The sequence below is a fragment of the Leuciscus leuciscus genome, assembly GCF_965113295.1.
Source record: "Leuciscus leuciscus genome assembly, chromosome: 7".
NCBI lineage: Eukaryota > Metazoa > Chordata > Actinopteri > Cypriniformes > Leuciscidae > Leuciscus > Leuciscus leuciscus.
The window spans coordinates 20019100-20032574 of NC_138731.1; the positions used below are offsets into that span (position 1 = coordinate 20019100).

Here is a 13475-nt window from a genome sequence, read left to right on the forward strand (position 1 = left end):
CCATGTCATACATAGTAATAATGTTATAAATAGTGCTGTCAAATCGATTAATCACGATTAATTACATCTAACATAAAGTTTTTGTTTACATAATATTTGTGTGTATAGGTTACACTTTAATTTGATGGTCCCTTTTGAACATTCTTGATACTACATGTGTGTGTGCACGTGTCTGTGTAGCCTACACAGTGAATAAATATATGTGTGTGTGTGTGTATTCACACAGACATACATGGATAAATAATATATAAATATAATAATAATAATAATATATTATACACATATATTATGTAAACAACAACTTTTAAGTTAGATGCGCTTAATCGCAATTAATTGATTTGACACCACAAATTATAAACTATAATAAAATAATAAAAACTAATAGTAAACTATGACACGGTTAGAAAAAGAAAAAATATTGCTGTAGTGATTATAAGTTAACTGAATTTCCAGTGCCTCAAGTGACAAATCAATCAAATTACTCATTAAGCAATTTATTAAGTGATAAAAATAATAATTATTGTATTGTTGTACTTGGATTACTTACATTTTTGAAGCCATTCAATTGTAAAAAATAAAAGGAAAAATAAAGGAAACAAACAAACAAAACAAACGAACACAATATATAAAAGTAGACCTAAAGATTTTAACTTGTTTTGAGTTGATGTTGATATTAGGCAATAATTTACCTTCCAATTCATGTAATTTAATGACCCAAATGAAATGTTTTAAAGTGGAACAAACCATCCAACATTTTAGCCAAATCATCAAACCCATTGATAATACTCACTGATTGATCACTTGATCTTTTTCGACCGAAATCACACCTGCTGCCTAACTTGCTTAGGACCTATACCCTTTTTTTTTTTTTTTAAGAACAAACATTTTTACTTTACTTAAGAAAAAAAAGAGAGAAGTACATCAAATATTTCATAATAAATGTTTCACTTGAGATTGAGAAGATTATTATCAGGTATGTTTGATCGCAGTTCAAATAAAGCGCGTGTCACTGCTCGATGCCTTAGTTCACTGGACTGTACCATAAACATGAGATCCTGTACATGAAATTAACCACCACTCAGCATTTCACCATGTGAAACACCCGCCCATTCGTACGCAACGAAATGAGTTACATCTTTTTGAATTAAATAAACACAGTCAGCACAGCATATTCGTGATTTCCAGTAGGATAGTACTCTGGTTACACATCATTCTCCCCTTTTAAAGGGACAGATGGTCTGATCCTCGTGATGTCTCGTAAAGAGCAGCATAGCAACGCTGTCCATCGCTTCCGCATTGACTGCAGTTCTGTCAATGCGGGAGAATGAATAACTCAAAATGTGCCATTACCCACAAACGACGGAGACCAAAACGCATCATACGATGTATATACGTGGTGGGATTCATGGTGAGTATCCTCTTTTGTATTTGCCGATGGTCAGAGCTCTTCTTTATGGCATTGATCGCAATGACTTCATTTTTAAGCTGCTGTCAATATATAAGTTTGCATATATCTGATGCCCCTGTTCTACACATCTGATCCATATTCCCATTCTGACATAGTCTCAGTAGCTCGTGACATGACAAAGATTCCCAAGTATTCATTTTTAACACTTAGATAAGAAGAATTTGCTAGAACTGTTGAAATATAAGACTGTTGTTTACAAAGGCTCATTGATTATACATAAGCAAGATATGAATAATATAGTGGTCTGTATGAAAACAATATTTTCACATTTGCTCTTTTAAAATCAGGATTTTACATAATAGATGCTTTGGCAACTTATATGTTTGCATGTGCAGAAATCTTTTGTCCTGTCTGTGGATTTTGGCAACTCCCATGAGAAAGAACACATTGTCTCCTCTTATTTCCCTCTCAGACACATTGAGTTCTTCCTGGTTTTAATTCATCCATAGTTTCTCTCAGATTAAAAGTTTTAGTTTTATAGAAAGTGCCGTGACACTGGATTTGAGGTTCTGTGTGACTTCAATCAAGTGCTTGGCTTGCCTGACTGCAGAACACTCACAAATCTAGATAAACAGGCTCAACGGCAAAAGGCTTTTGTTTCAGTATTGCCTTCAGGCTATTTAAGCCGACCGTTTGGTTATCCATATTCAAAATACTGTATCTTATTTTTTGTTCAGAATTAGAAATTCATACAGGATTGGAACAACTTGAGGTTGAGTAAATGATGACAAAACTAGGCCTATCCCTTTAAATACTAGAAATCTGTTTCTTGAGCTGTTTTTGCTTTGCTGACATATAAATCCATTTTTTGTGTATGTGTTTTCAGGATCTCTTTGGGGTCAGTATGATTATCCCTTTGCTGAGTCATCATGTGAAGTTTCTGGGAGCAAGTCCTACAGTGGCTGGGATTGTAGGTAAGTCTCTGGTGTTGTTGTTAAAGTCGGCATGTAAAGGAACTTGCGATCGTCTTTTCAGTCCTATTGTGATGTACTGTATATCTGAGTGAAACGGCTTATCGCAAGAAAAATGTTGGCAGGACTTTTTTTTCCAGCAGGAATTGATTGGATCATTGGATGGTTGTGGTTTGCTATTGCTGTGATGTCATGTACGTGACCGGTTGATCACACCAGTAAACACGTCATCAGAGATGAGAAGAGATGTTGCTGCAAGCGGGAGGGGAAGATATTTTGATTAAAGATTATGTGGGCACATGAATTTAAAAAATAATAATGTGCACGGATAAATCATTTATAATAAATATTGCAATATTCTTTTAAATATTTATTTCATGGTGACTTAAAATTCCATGGTGGCACTGAGTTTCAGTATTAGCAGCATATTTCACTATTACAAACTATTTTAGAAAATTGTTGCCTATCGTTATTAACTAGTATGAAAATGAGTTAGACAGCTTCTTTTCTGCTGTGATCAAGAGAAAAGGCTCACATTTAGGACTCTAAAACGATCAAGGCTACAACAAAATAAATTTGCATAGATTTGAACAAAAATCTACGAACATTTTTTACGAAAATATGAAACACTGTAGACCAACAGTCATACTGGTTTGCTTTCAAATGCTCTTAGAATTAGACTATCGATTAATAAAATTCATTAAAGCAGTTTGCCACATCAATATTGGTATGTTTTTCAGGTCTTGCTGAATGAATATGTTCTGTAATGAGAATGTTGCAGCTGTAGGTCTGAATGGTGATTTTTGAGGGTGCACAAATTCAATTCAATTGACACAATTAGTGCAAATTAATTTGATTGTGTTTTTGTAAATATATAAGTCCAATTTAGTTTAATTCTGCACATCCTGTACTCAATAGAGCCAATGTTAATTTACTTTTATTACTTTTTCAGTCAACAGATGACTTCATTGCTGGCGGATTGTAATTTTTAGGGCAAAGACAAGCAGGTCTTTGAAATCAGCAGTACATTGCCTGCGCCTCGTCTCTGATTAAAAGGGCTGCTTAAACATGGCCCATATAATGTCAGTGGAAATCACCAGCTCAAAAGATATTTTCACTGATTTCATTAAATTGTGATCACAAGGTCTCGTTGCCTCAACCGCTTGATTGTGAAACTAAAAATGTTCTCCTTTTTTTAGTGATTCATTTATTTAGTGATGTTTCCCTCTGCTGTCATGACAAATAAAAAAAGCTGTTTCCCATTGTTGCAGGATCTACCTATGGAGTATTACAACTCTTCTCTAGCACTGTTGTGGTAAGTAGTGTGTGTGTGTGTGTGTGTGTGTGTGTGTGTGTGTGTGTGTGTGTGTGTGTGTGTGTGTGTGTGTGTGTGTGTGTGTGTGTGTGTGTGTGTGTGTGTGTGTGTGTGTGTGTGTGTGTGTGTGTGTGTGTGTGTGTGTGTGTGTGTGTGTGTGTGTGTGTTTTTAGTGAGCAGCATTTGCTACAGTAATATGATAACTCTCAATTTAATAATTCTTGTTTACTTCTTCCGATCTGTCTCCATAGAGTTTAAAGCATATATCACAGTAATTGTTTATTACAATCAACATTACACCTCAAACTGCATATTGCACCCACGTTTGGAGTGTGTTACTGTAAAATGAGTCATCATATTACCATTCACAAACACGACACACACATATTTAAAGTGGTTAAAGCCTGAAGGTCACGGGGCTAGTTAAGAAGTGAATGAGATGTTTGTCTTCTCTTGGATGTTAAGCATAGAGATAGCAGACAGGAATAGTGAGCCTCTATGACATGCCTGTAGGCCAGAAACAGAGAGGACATAGTAAATCCAATTTAAGTTTTTATTGCATTATGCGTGTCTGTGTCTGTGTGTGTGTCTAATGAGTGCTGGTATGGAGATGCCTGCAGTGCTTGCCTCAGGCAAGCCTGAGCCGTTTCATTTGTGAGGTCCAATCTGTCTGCCTGTAGGCTATAAATTGTAGCTTTCTTTGGTGAAATGCTTTTCTTTAATAAACAACTAAGATTCTGACTCAAAGGTTCTGCAATAATTTGCACGCTAAAAAAAAATGTCATACTAGCTGAGTGAAATGTAGTGTCCTGAAGCAGTGGCATAGCCAGAATTTTATTTTTGGGGGGTCCCATAGGCTAAATATATACTGCATATGTTCATTTCTGGGGGGTTTCCTGACTGAAAACCGATTAAATTATGTTTAATTAGAATTAAATTAGAATGGATAATTGTCACCCATTGAAAATAACTAAATTTGTTTTGTTCAGTTTTTCATGCACAAATAGCAGCATAAACAACAGAACATGAAGATTTGCACATCGATACATCACGCAGCTGCAGCGTTTCTGTGAATGGAGAAAAACTGAATACGATTAAGCCTCGCGGTCTCCTTGTGGAAAGGTGAAGTAGGCTCAGATGTAGATAGCACTTTTTCTCCTTTTCGCTCATCTTTCTGTGATTTCTTAAAAAAGCGTAATTTTGTGCATCCGCCATTGTCACCGCATGTTAATGAACTCTCACGCGCAAAGAAAATGACAGTGTATAATCTACGCACAACACGTTAATCAAACCAATACTTTTGAAAACAGCTATTGCATTTTACTGTGCAGCATAATTCAATCTATCAATTAGAGCAACAAATCAGCAATTCCTTAACCGGCCCCCTCGTGGCTACGCTACTGTCCTGAAGTCGCTAGGATCTGTTAACAACAAAAAGAATCTGACCATGGTACTCAACATGTCAGTCATTTTAAATCTTTAGGTTTGACATGGAGGGCAGGGTTTTGGAGTGAGCTGTTTTGCTAAGATTAGCAGTTTTGCTAGGATTAAGGAGGGTTAGCTGTTTAGCAAAACAGCTAGCATTACTTACAGCATCTTTACATGGTCACATTCTACATAAGATTTTCACATTAGCTACTACTACCACCACTTAGGTAGGAATTCATTAAGTTCATCTTTTATATGTAATTTCATAATTCCTTCTAAAGTATTTTAAATGTTTGTGCCTACTGCCTAGCATAAAATATGAAATATGAATGCAACACAGACCAAAGGCATGTAAACGAACCAAAAACTGGACATGATGTCACAAGATGCGACCCTAAAATGGACATAATGCTTGCGCTTACCTGTTTTTTTTTTGTTTTGTTTTTTTTTGTTTTTTTTGTCATAGTCGTGATGTTGCCCATCACAATTCGGTACAAAATCTCCATGCAGCAGGTCTTCGTTTGTGTGTGTGACGGAGGGATTCCTGGCGCTGTTTTGACTCCTTTACACATTTTATAAGCTCTTCACGAGTTCTCAGCTGGTTAAAATACCATCATATGTAGGCTACGCACATTCAGCAAGCACATTTATCCCAGCACACAGCATTGTTTTGGATGTTCGGTAAGTTCCGTTGCAAAATATACAATATAAAAGCAGACCAATCAGGTTGTGAACATATCCCTATACCCCGAGGTGCAGTGTTAAAATGCCATTGTGGACCAGGACTAGATCTGTGTGTTTTTTTGTGTGTTTCTTTTGGGTCTGGACCAAATGATCCAAGCGAGCCGAACTACAAGTGTGAACACACCCTTAATAAAACCATGCTGAAATTTGATTAGCATTAAAGTCTGCAATTCTGTGTTTATTTCTCCATGGAGACTAATTATTGAAAATGACTTTTTTTATATACAGGTATCTTTCATTGTATCTTATATATTGTTTCGTCGGCAGGGAAGTTGGAGTGATGTGGTTGGGAGGCGCTATTCACTACTGACGTGCCTTTTGCTCAGTGCCTTTGGATATGGCCTGCTGGGTCTGTCCACTAGTATTGCGCTCTTTGTTCTGGCCAGGATACCAGTGGGTGAGTAGTGGAGTACTTTTGTTCATGTAGCAAATTAGGATGTGCATTATTGCTTCAAGTCAAACATTAATGTGATTTCCTTTTCTGTCGAAAGGGCTCTTTAAACACTCCCTGTCTATCTGCCGAGCGCTCCTGTCAGATCTTGTGTCGGAGAAAGAACGGCCTCTAGTGATGGGTCACTTTAATGCAGCCTCAAGTGTGGGATTCATCCTGGGACCAGTGGTGGGTGGATATCTCACTGAACATGAGGGGGGGTTTTACTTATCCTCATTCGTCTGTGCAGCCATTTTCTTTCTAAATACAGGTGAGCAAGACTGACAGTAGTCACATGATTAAAGGAAGTAACTTATTCCTTAAAAGTACAGACAAGTACAGACATGTCAATGTTTTATGAGATTGCTGTTCTTTTGTAATGCATTAGGGATAGTTCACCCAAGGACATTTTTCATTGTTTACTCACCTCATTCCAAAACAACATGACTTTGGAAAGGAACATTTTTAAAGACTGTTTGCCATTCAATTGCAATGAATGTGGGCTGAAGCTTTCAAACTTCAAATAAGACACAAAAGGACCATGAAGAATTATAAAGGTGCTTCATATGTACAGTATATGAACTATATACCAAGTTTGAAGCCATATCATGGGATAAGTGATGTCTGAAGTCCAAACCATTTTTCATGTATCTTTTTTTGAAGCTTGAAAGCTTCAGTCCCTATTTTTTACAGTCATTGCATGGAAAAGAGCAGCATTGGCATTCTGCTAAATGTCATATTTTTTGTTCCACTGAAGAAAGACATGAGGTTGGAATGACATGAGGATGAGTAAATGATTACAGAATTTTTATCTATCAGAATTGTGAAACTATCCCTTATTAAAAAATAAGGTACACTTAAGCATACTTAAAACTTTTTTTTTTTTTTATATGGAAATAATATACTTTAAAAAAATCATACTAAAAGGGTTCCCTAGTGAATAATAATTATACTCAAATGTATTTGAAATACATTTATTTTATGCTAAATATACTACAAATACATGTACATATTTATGTACTTAATATAAATATCCTGCAATTGTACTTTTTACTATTGTAAATTGTACTAAATTGGTATACTTAAAGTCTACTAAATTGGAACAACTAATTTTGTACTTAATGCACTTTAGTTATCCAGAAATAGTGCTGAGGTCCAACTAAAGATATACTTAAGTATATGTGATTGTGCTGAAGTGAAACTATTGAAAGTATACTTTAGGTACACTTTAAATATATTGCATTTAAAGACTGATATTTTCCAGAGATCATACTATCCTTATAGTGATATTAAAACACATTTTAGGCTTAATATTAAGAAATGTGCATTGTGCAATAAAGAAGTACTCCAAATAAAGTTTAATAAAAATATTTATATCAGTAAGTCTCAAGCGATATGTCAGTAAATATATGTTAATGGATTTTTTGTGTACTTAGTATGAAATGAATGTATTTTAAATACATTTTGGTATAGGTTTTTTCACTTGGGTTAGTTTACCCAAAAAGTGAAATAATCCCATAATTTACTCACCCACAAGCCATCCTAGGAGTATATGACTTTCTTCTTTCTGCCAAACACAATCGGAGTCCTGGCTCTTCCAAGCTTTATAATGGGAGTGAATAGTAACTTTGATTTTGAAGCCCAAAAAAGCATCAATCCATCATAAAAGTAATCCATACTGCTCCAGGGGGTAAATAAAGGCCTTCTGAAGGGAAGTGATATGTTTTTGTAAGAAGAAAAAAAAATCCATAATTTTAACTTTATAAACTGTCCGCGCGTTGTCAAGAGAGTCGAGTTCCGACGTATGACGTATGATATAAGAGTAGCGTTAGCCTAGGCGAGAGTAAACGCCTCTCGCGGTTCAAACAAATAGGGCTGGGCAACAAACTCAAGCTCCTCCGACATTTCTCTTTAAAAATTCTCGTTTAAGACTTCAAATTTATGACCGGTATTTTGTTTTGCTCTGTCCTCTGCACTTCCGCGTTCATCAATACGTCATGCGTCGGGTCAGAGGTCACCCTTCGGCCGGAACTCGACTCGCGTACGAAAGATTCTAGTTTATAAAGTTTTTAATATGGATATTCTTCTTACAAAAATGCATTGCTTCACTTCAGAAGGCCTTTAGTTACCCCCCGGAGCCGTATGGATTACTTTTATGATGGATTGATGCTTTTTTGGGCTTCAAAATCTCAGTTTCTATTCACTCCCATTATAAATCTTGGAAGAGCCAGGACATGCATGTTTAATACAACTCTAATTGTGTTTGGCTGAAAGAAGAAAGTCATAAACACCAAGGACGGCTTGAGGGTGAGTAAATTATGGGATAATTTTCAGTTTTGGGTGAACTAACCCTTTAAGTGCGAATTGAATGTAATGTTTTCTGACACTTAATTCATGTTAATTGTAATTAAATTAAAATATATTATAGTTTGAATTTATATTAAATGCAGTTAGCTGAACTTTAGAGTGCTTTTTTGACCCACTTTTAACACATTTAATACAATTCAGTACACTTCTTTTTCACAAATGATCCCTTCAGATGTCTGCTACAAAGCAACATAAACTACAGTTTACTTATCCAGATATTTTCTTCTCAGGTTTGGTCTGGATGTTACCGTGGAGCGAGACACTAAATCACCGTATAGATGCAAATGCTAATAGTAAAACCAAAACCAGCAAAACCTATGATGGGTTAAAGAACTCAGTCCAGCAGAACTGCTTAGACAAAAACTACATTCGGCATCCTGATGCACCTGCAGTCCATAGTCGAGCAAATGGAGGATGGGGCTGGAGGGACATGTCTATCTTCCAGTCTGCCTGGAGACAGCTGACCTCAGTGTGGATGCGGATCTGCATGGTGGCATCCTCGGATATGTGGGACGTGTTCTTGGTGCGGCTTCTAATGGCTGTATCTATAATGCTGTACTACAGTAACTTCTCCTTAGCCATGGAGGAACGTTTTCAGCTCAAACCAAAGATGACAGGATATTTGATCAGCTACAGCAGTATGTTGGGAGCCCTTGCTGGCTGCTTGGTGGGACCCGTAACACACCTCTATGGCAACAACATGTCTGCTTTATTGTTGCACTCTACAGCGCTCACCTGCACATTGATCTTCCTGTATGCCACGGCACCCAATGTCTGGCAGGTCCTGCTGACCTCCACGTTCTTTGCAATCTCTACCACTATCGGCCGCACTTGCATCACCGACTTGGAGCTGCAGCGTGGGGGAGCCCAAGCTAGCGGGACGTTAATCGGAGCGGGACAGTCAGTCACAGCTGTGGGACGGATCCTCGCACCACTGCTGTCTGGTCTGGCTCAAGAATTCAGCCCCTGTGGACCTCCTAGTTTGGGGGTCGTGCTAGGTCTGCTAGCTGTGGGCTTGCTATTCGTGAGGACTCCTAAGTGGGACAGTAAGACAAAGGTTAAAGACAAGAGTCCCAAACAATGAGGTGTAAACCACTTAAAGTGAAGGAAAGATAAAGGACTGTGATGGCAGCTGTCTTTTTTTCCTCTCAGGTAATGTGTCTTTGGATCTGTATACCAGCTATAGAATGTCAGGACGTCAATGTGAGAGACGGCCGTCAGTAAGGCTGCCTTCTGTACCGCCATGCTGAAAGAGAGCAACTGCCTGTACAAATGCAGACTGACAGAGTTAGATGCAAAGTCTAATAAGATGAATGTTTATGTCAGAACATTTTGCTGTTAAATGGTCCAACACCAATGGCAAAACTAGTTTAAAATATGTCGGATAGGGAACAAGACACTGCTATAGCCGTCTCTATATGGGAACACATTCGGTGTGACGAATGTCTGAAGCCTTAACACCATCATGCCATTTATTGGCCAGTAGCGCTTAGCACCGCCCAAGAAATACGTCACGTATGCTTCATATCAGCATGATATACGCCACTCCTGAGCCAGAGCATCCACTCCCAGTGGCGACAGAGGAGACAGGGAGACCCAAAGCGGGCAATGTTTAGTCATGCGCGAAGCAAACAAATCCACTTCCGCTCGGCCGAACCTCTGCCATACGAGGCTCACCACTTGAGGGTGTAGCCTCTTGGCCTGCGCCCAATGGAGGACACGCCTCACCAGCCTGCACGGGACGAGAACATAGTCCTCCTAGGCTATTCAGGTACAAGACCACAGTCATGTTGGACAGTCCTGACCAGTATGTGACAACCCCTCAAATGGGTTAAGAACCGTTTGAGTGCCAGAAACACAGCCAGCATCTCCAAACAATTTATGTCACAATGCGCCTCTTTCCAAACTCCAAAAGTCAGGCGGCCCTGATAGCCTGCCTCCGAGTCTGTGAGAGATGTGTCTGTCGTGATAGTTTTGCGACGACAAAACGCCCCTAGCTGGACTCATCTAAGCCTCTGCGCTTAATCACGACTCAGCATAGAGGCTGGCAGTGAGGCGAGATCTCCTGGCTCTTGATCCACCACTGCAATGGTCTCATGTGGCCCAACTGAACTACAGTACAGGGGACACTGCTGCCATAAGACCCATCAGTGTGCGGCATAACCCTACATGGACTAAACGCCCTGTACAGCTTTGTAATAACTGAACACTTGCGGGAGACCACCGTGCGAGAATCCAAGTCCAAAAGTAATCCTAAACTCCTCAGTGATTGAGTAAAAAATCGCAATGTGCTACTCCTGAACCTTGTGATCGAGCTAATATCAGCCAATCTTCCAGATAATTAAAAATTTAGACACCCTGGGGCCACAACGGGGCCAGAGTCATGTCATGTCCATACACTTTGTGAATGTTCGAGGAGCCAAAGCCAGTCCGTACTGAAGGGTATTTGTTAGAAGTGACAGCATTTCTTGTCTAAAGGTCAAGATCTCCCAGAGAGCATCATTCTGGGAAAAATCCTGCCGAAACGGGTGGTCACTGTAGAAGCTAGATGGTGTAACCATACAACAGACTGATCCTCCCACATGAGGCCCCAAGACACCTGAGTGGCGGGAAAAAAAAACTCCAAAAGCTAAGGCATGAAGAATAGTCAAAATCGGTCCGAAATGCAACAGGCTTTTGCATTTTGCGGCATAACAGGCTGACAGAGAAGCAAATACACTTAGAGGTTGCCATTGGAAATTATTCTTAAGCGCAAACACATTCACACAAATGCTCCAGCTCAACGCAACAGTGGAGATGACAAGAACAGAGTAATTAGTCATGCAAATCACTTTTGGTAGCATGAAGCGCCAAACATTTATAGTGCAAGATAATGTATGCTGTAGGACATAAATGCAACCAGTCATGTGAAGCGAGTCGATCACATGACGTGAGGCTGACCATGGTGAGCACTAAAATAGCTTGCCATATGAAAATTACTCTTACACGTGAACTCATTCACACAATTGTTCAGCTCAATGCATTTTCAGTTGGGCTGACAAGAATAGAGTAATTAGTCATGCAAAATAGTATTGGTAGCATGAAGCCGCTATCAGGAATGAAAAAATAGAGAGAGAGAGAGGAAGCCTGCAGCCTGCAGCCACTATGGCATTAGTGTTAAAACAGCTTGCCATAGGAAATGACTCCTAATACTGGTGATACATGAACTCGTCCACTCATTTGTTCCAGCTCAAAGAAGCAGCGGAGCTGAAAAAAATAGTACAAGCTCCTCAGAGTCCGAGGCCGCTGTAGAGTATGCGTCATCTGATCTGCAGCCGAAAGAATCGATTTACGAGCTTCCAGAGCGGGAATCAGATTTTAATAAACCAACAGAGAGAGAGAGAGAGAGAGAGAGAGAGAGAGAGAGAGAGAGATATTCTGTTCACTCACTCTCCATGCGCTCGGGCTCATCTCCGTCACCCCAAGCGTCCAGCTCGTGCAGCACCTCGGCAACCGCAGAGCTGGAACAGCGGGGGTTGAACGAACATCTTTCTTTCCTCAGAAAGAGAGCGAGCCTAGAGCGCAACACTTACAAACACAGGTTATCACAGAGACAACAATCAGATAGGCCGCTATAAGCTCCACTCACCTGTCATCATGAGCCTGTGATGAACCTGTCGCAATGTGTCCATACACTTTCGGAAACTCATTGTGTCCGCCTGAGAGGAGTAATATACTGCTCTAAAATAGTAGGCTTAGAACACGAGAATCTCTTTCCGACAGGCAACAGAAAATTCTCTTCCTAAAGGAAATGAAAGCTGATGAAATGGCACGTAGCATATTGATATGAAGCATTTGTGACAGATTTCTCCGGGCAGTGCTTAGCGCTACTGGCCAATTTATGGCCTGATGGTATAAGGGCTTCAGACATTTGTCACACCAAAGGTGTTCCCATAGCGACGGCTATCGCAGCATTGAAGTGAACCTATATAGGGAACCAAGGATATTCTACTTCAAAACATCAGAAGTGGGACATTCATTGTTGAAAAACTTTTATCCGGGTTCCCTGGCCAAATTTCACACTAAAAGTCAGATAAACATATGAAAGGTAAGGCTTATATGCTTCCAAGAAATCAATTTAGCATTTTAGGAGGGATAAACTTTACTACATGATTGAGTTTTACCTCACTGTGGCATTGATACTCGTTTAACCACTATTTATCATTGGTGTACTTCAGAATACGCACTTCCTTCTGTAGTTCTCCAAAGGCTAGCAATAATGTTCTCCATAAAACTATACAAAAATACTAAACAATAGATCACATATTGTTCAAAAGTCTGGGGTCAATAAGATGTTTTTGTTTGTTTGTTTGCTGTTTAATAATATTGTTCAGCAAGGATGCATTATATTGATCAACAGTGACACTGAAGATATTTAAAAAAAGATTTCATAAATGCAATATTAAAAATAGAAATGTTATTTTAAATATCTTGTAATGATATTTCACACTATTACTGTTTTTACTACATGTTTGATCAAATAAATGCAGCCATGGTGAGCATAAGAGACTTCTTTCAAAAACATAAAAAAATTGTATCAACCCCAAACTTTTGAACGGTAATGCATGTGTGGGAAATGTTTTGGTTTTGGTTTCAATTTTTATCATCATCTGAATTTATGTTTTACAATTATTACTTTAAATTTAATATCAGGAATTGTGTTCACACCTGAGCATAATAGCACTTTTTTTTTGGTCTAAGAACATAATGTTTTATTTTCCAACAAATGAAAATAAAAGTAGCCTGAGCCTACACAAAATTCCACTTTCATGG

The 13475-nt window shown here is 38.7% G+C and overlaps 1 protein-coding gene across 1 annotated transcript; it reads left to right on the forward strand.

Moving 5' to 3' along the window:
- Positions 1–1279: 1279 nt before the first annotated feature.
- Positions 1280–13466, forward strand: mfsd9 (major facilitator superfamily domain containing 9). The gene is made up of 6 exons (XM_082176728.1): positions 1280–1408; positions 2295–2382; positions 3651–3694; positions 6134–6263; positions 6358–6567; positions 8894–13466. The coding sequence occupies exons 1-6, from the start codon at positions 1325–1327 to the stop codon at positions 9745–9747; spliced, it is 1410 nt and encodes a 469-aa protein (XP_082032854.1). The 5' UTR covers positions 1280–1324; the 3' UTR covers positions 9748–13466.
- The last annotated feature ends 9 nt before the right edge of the window (positions 13467–13475 follow it).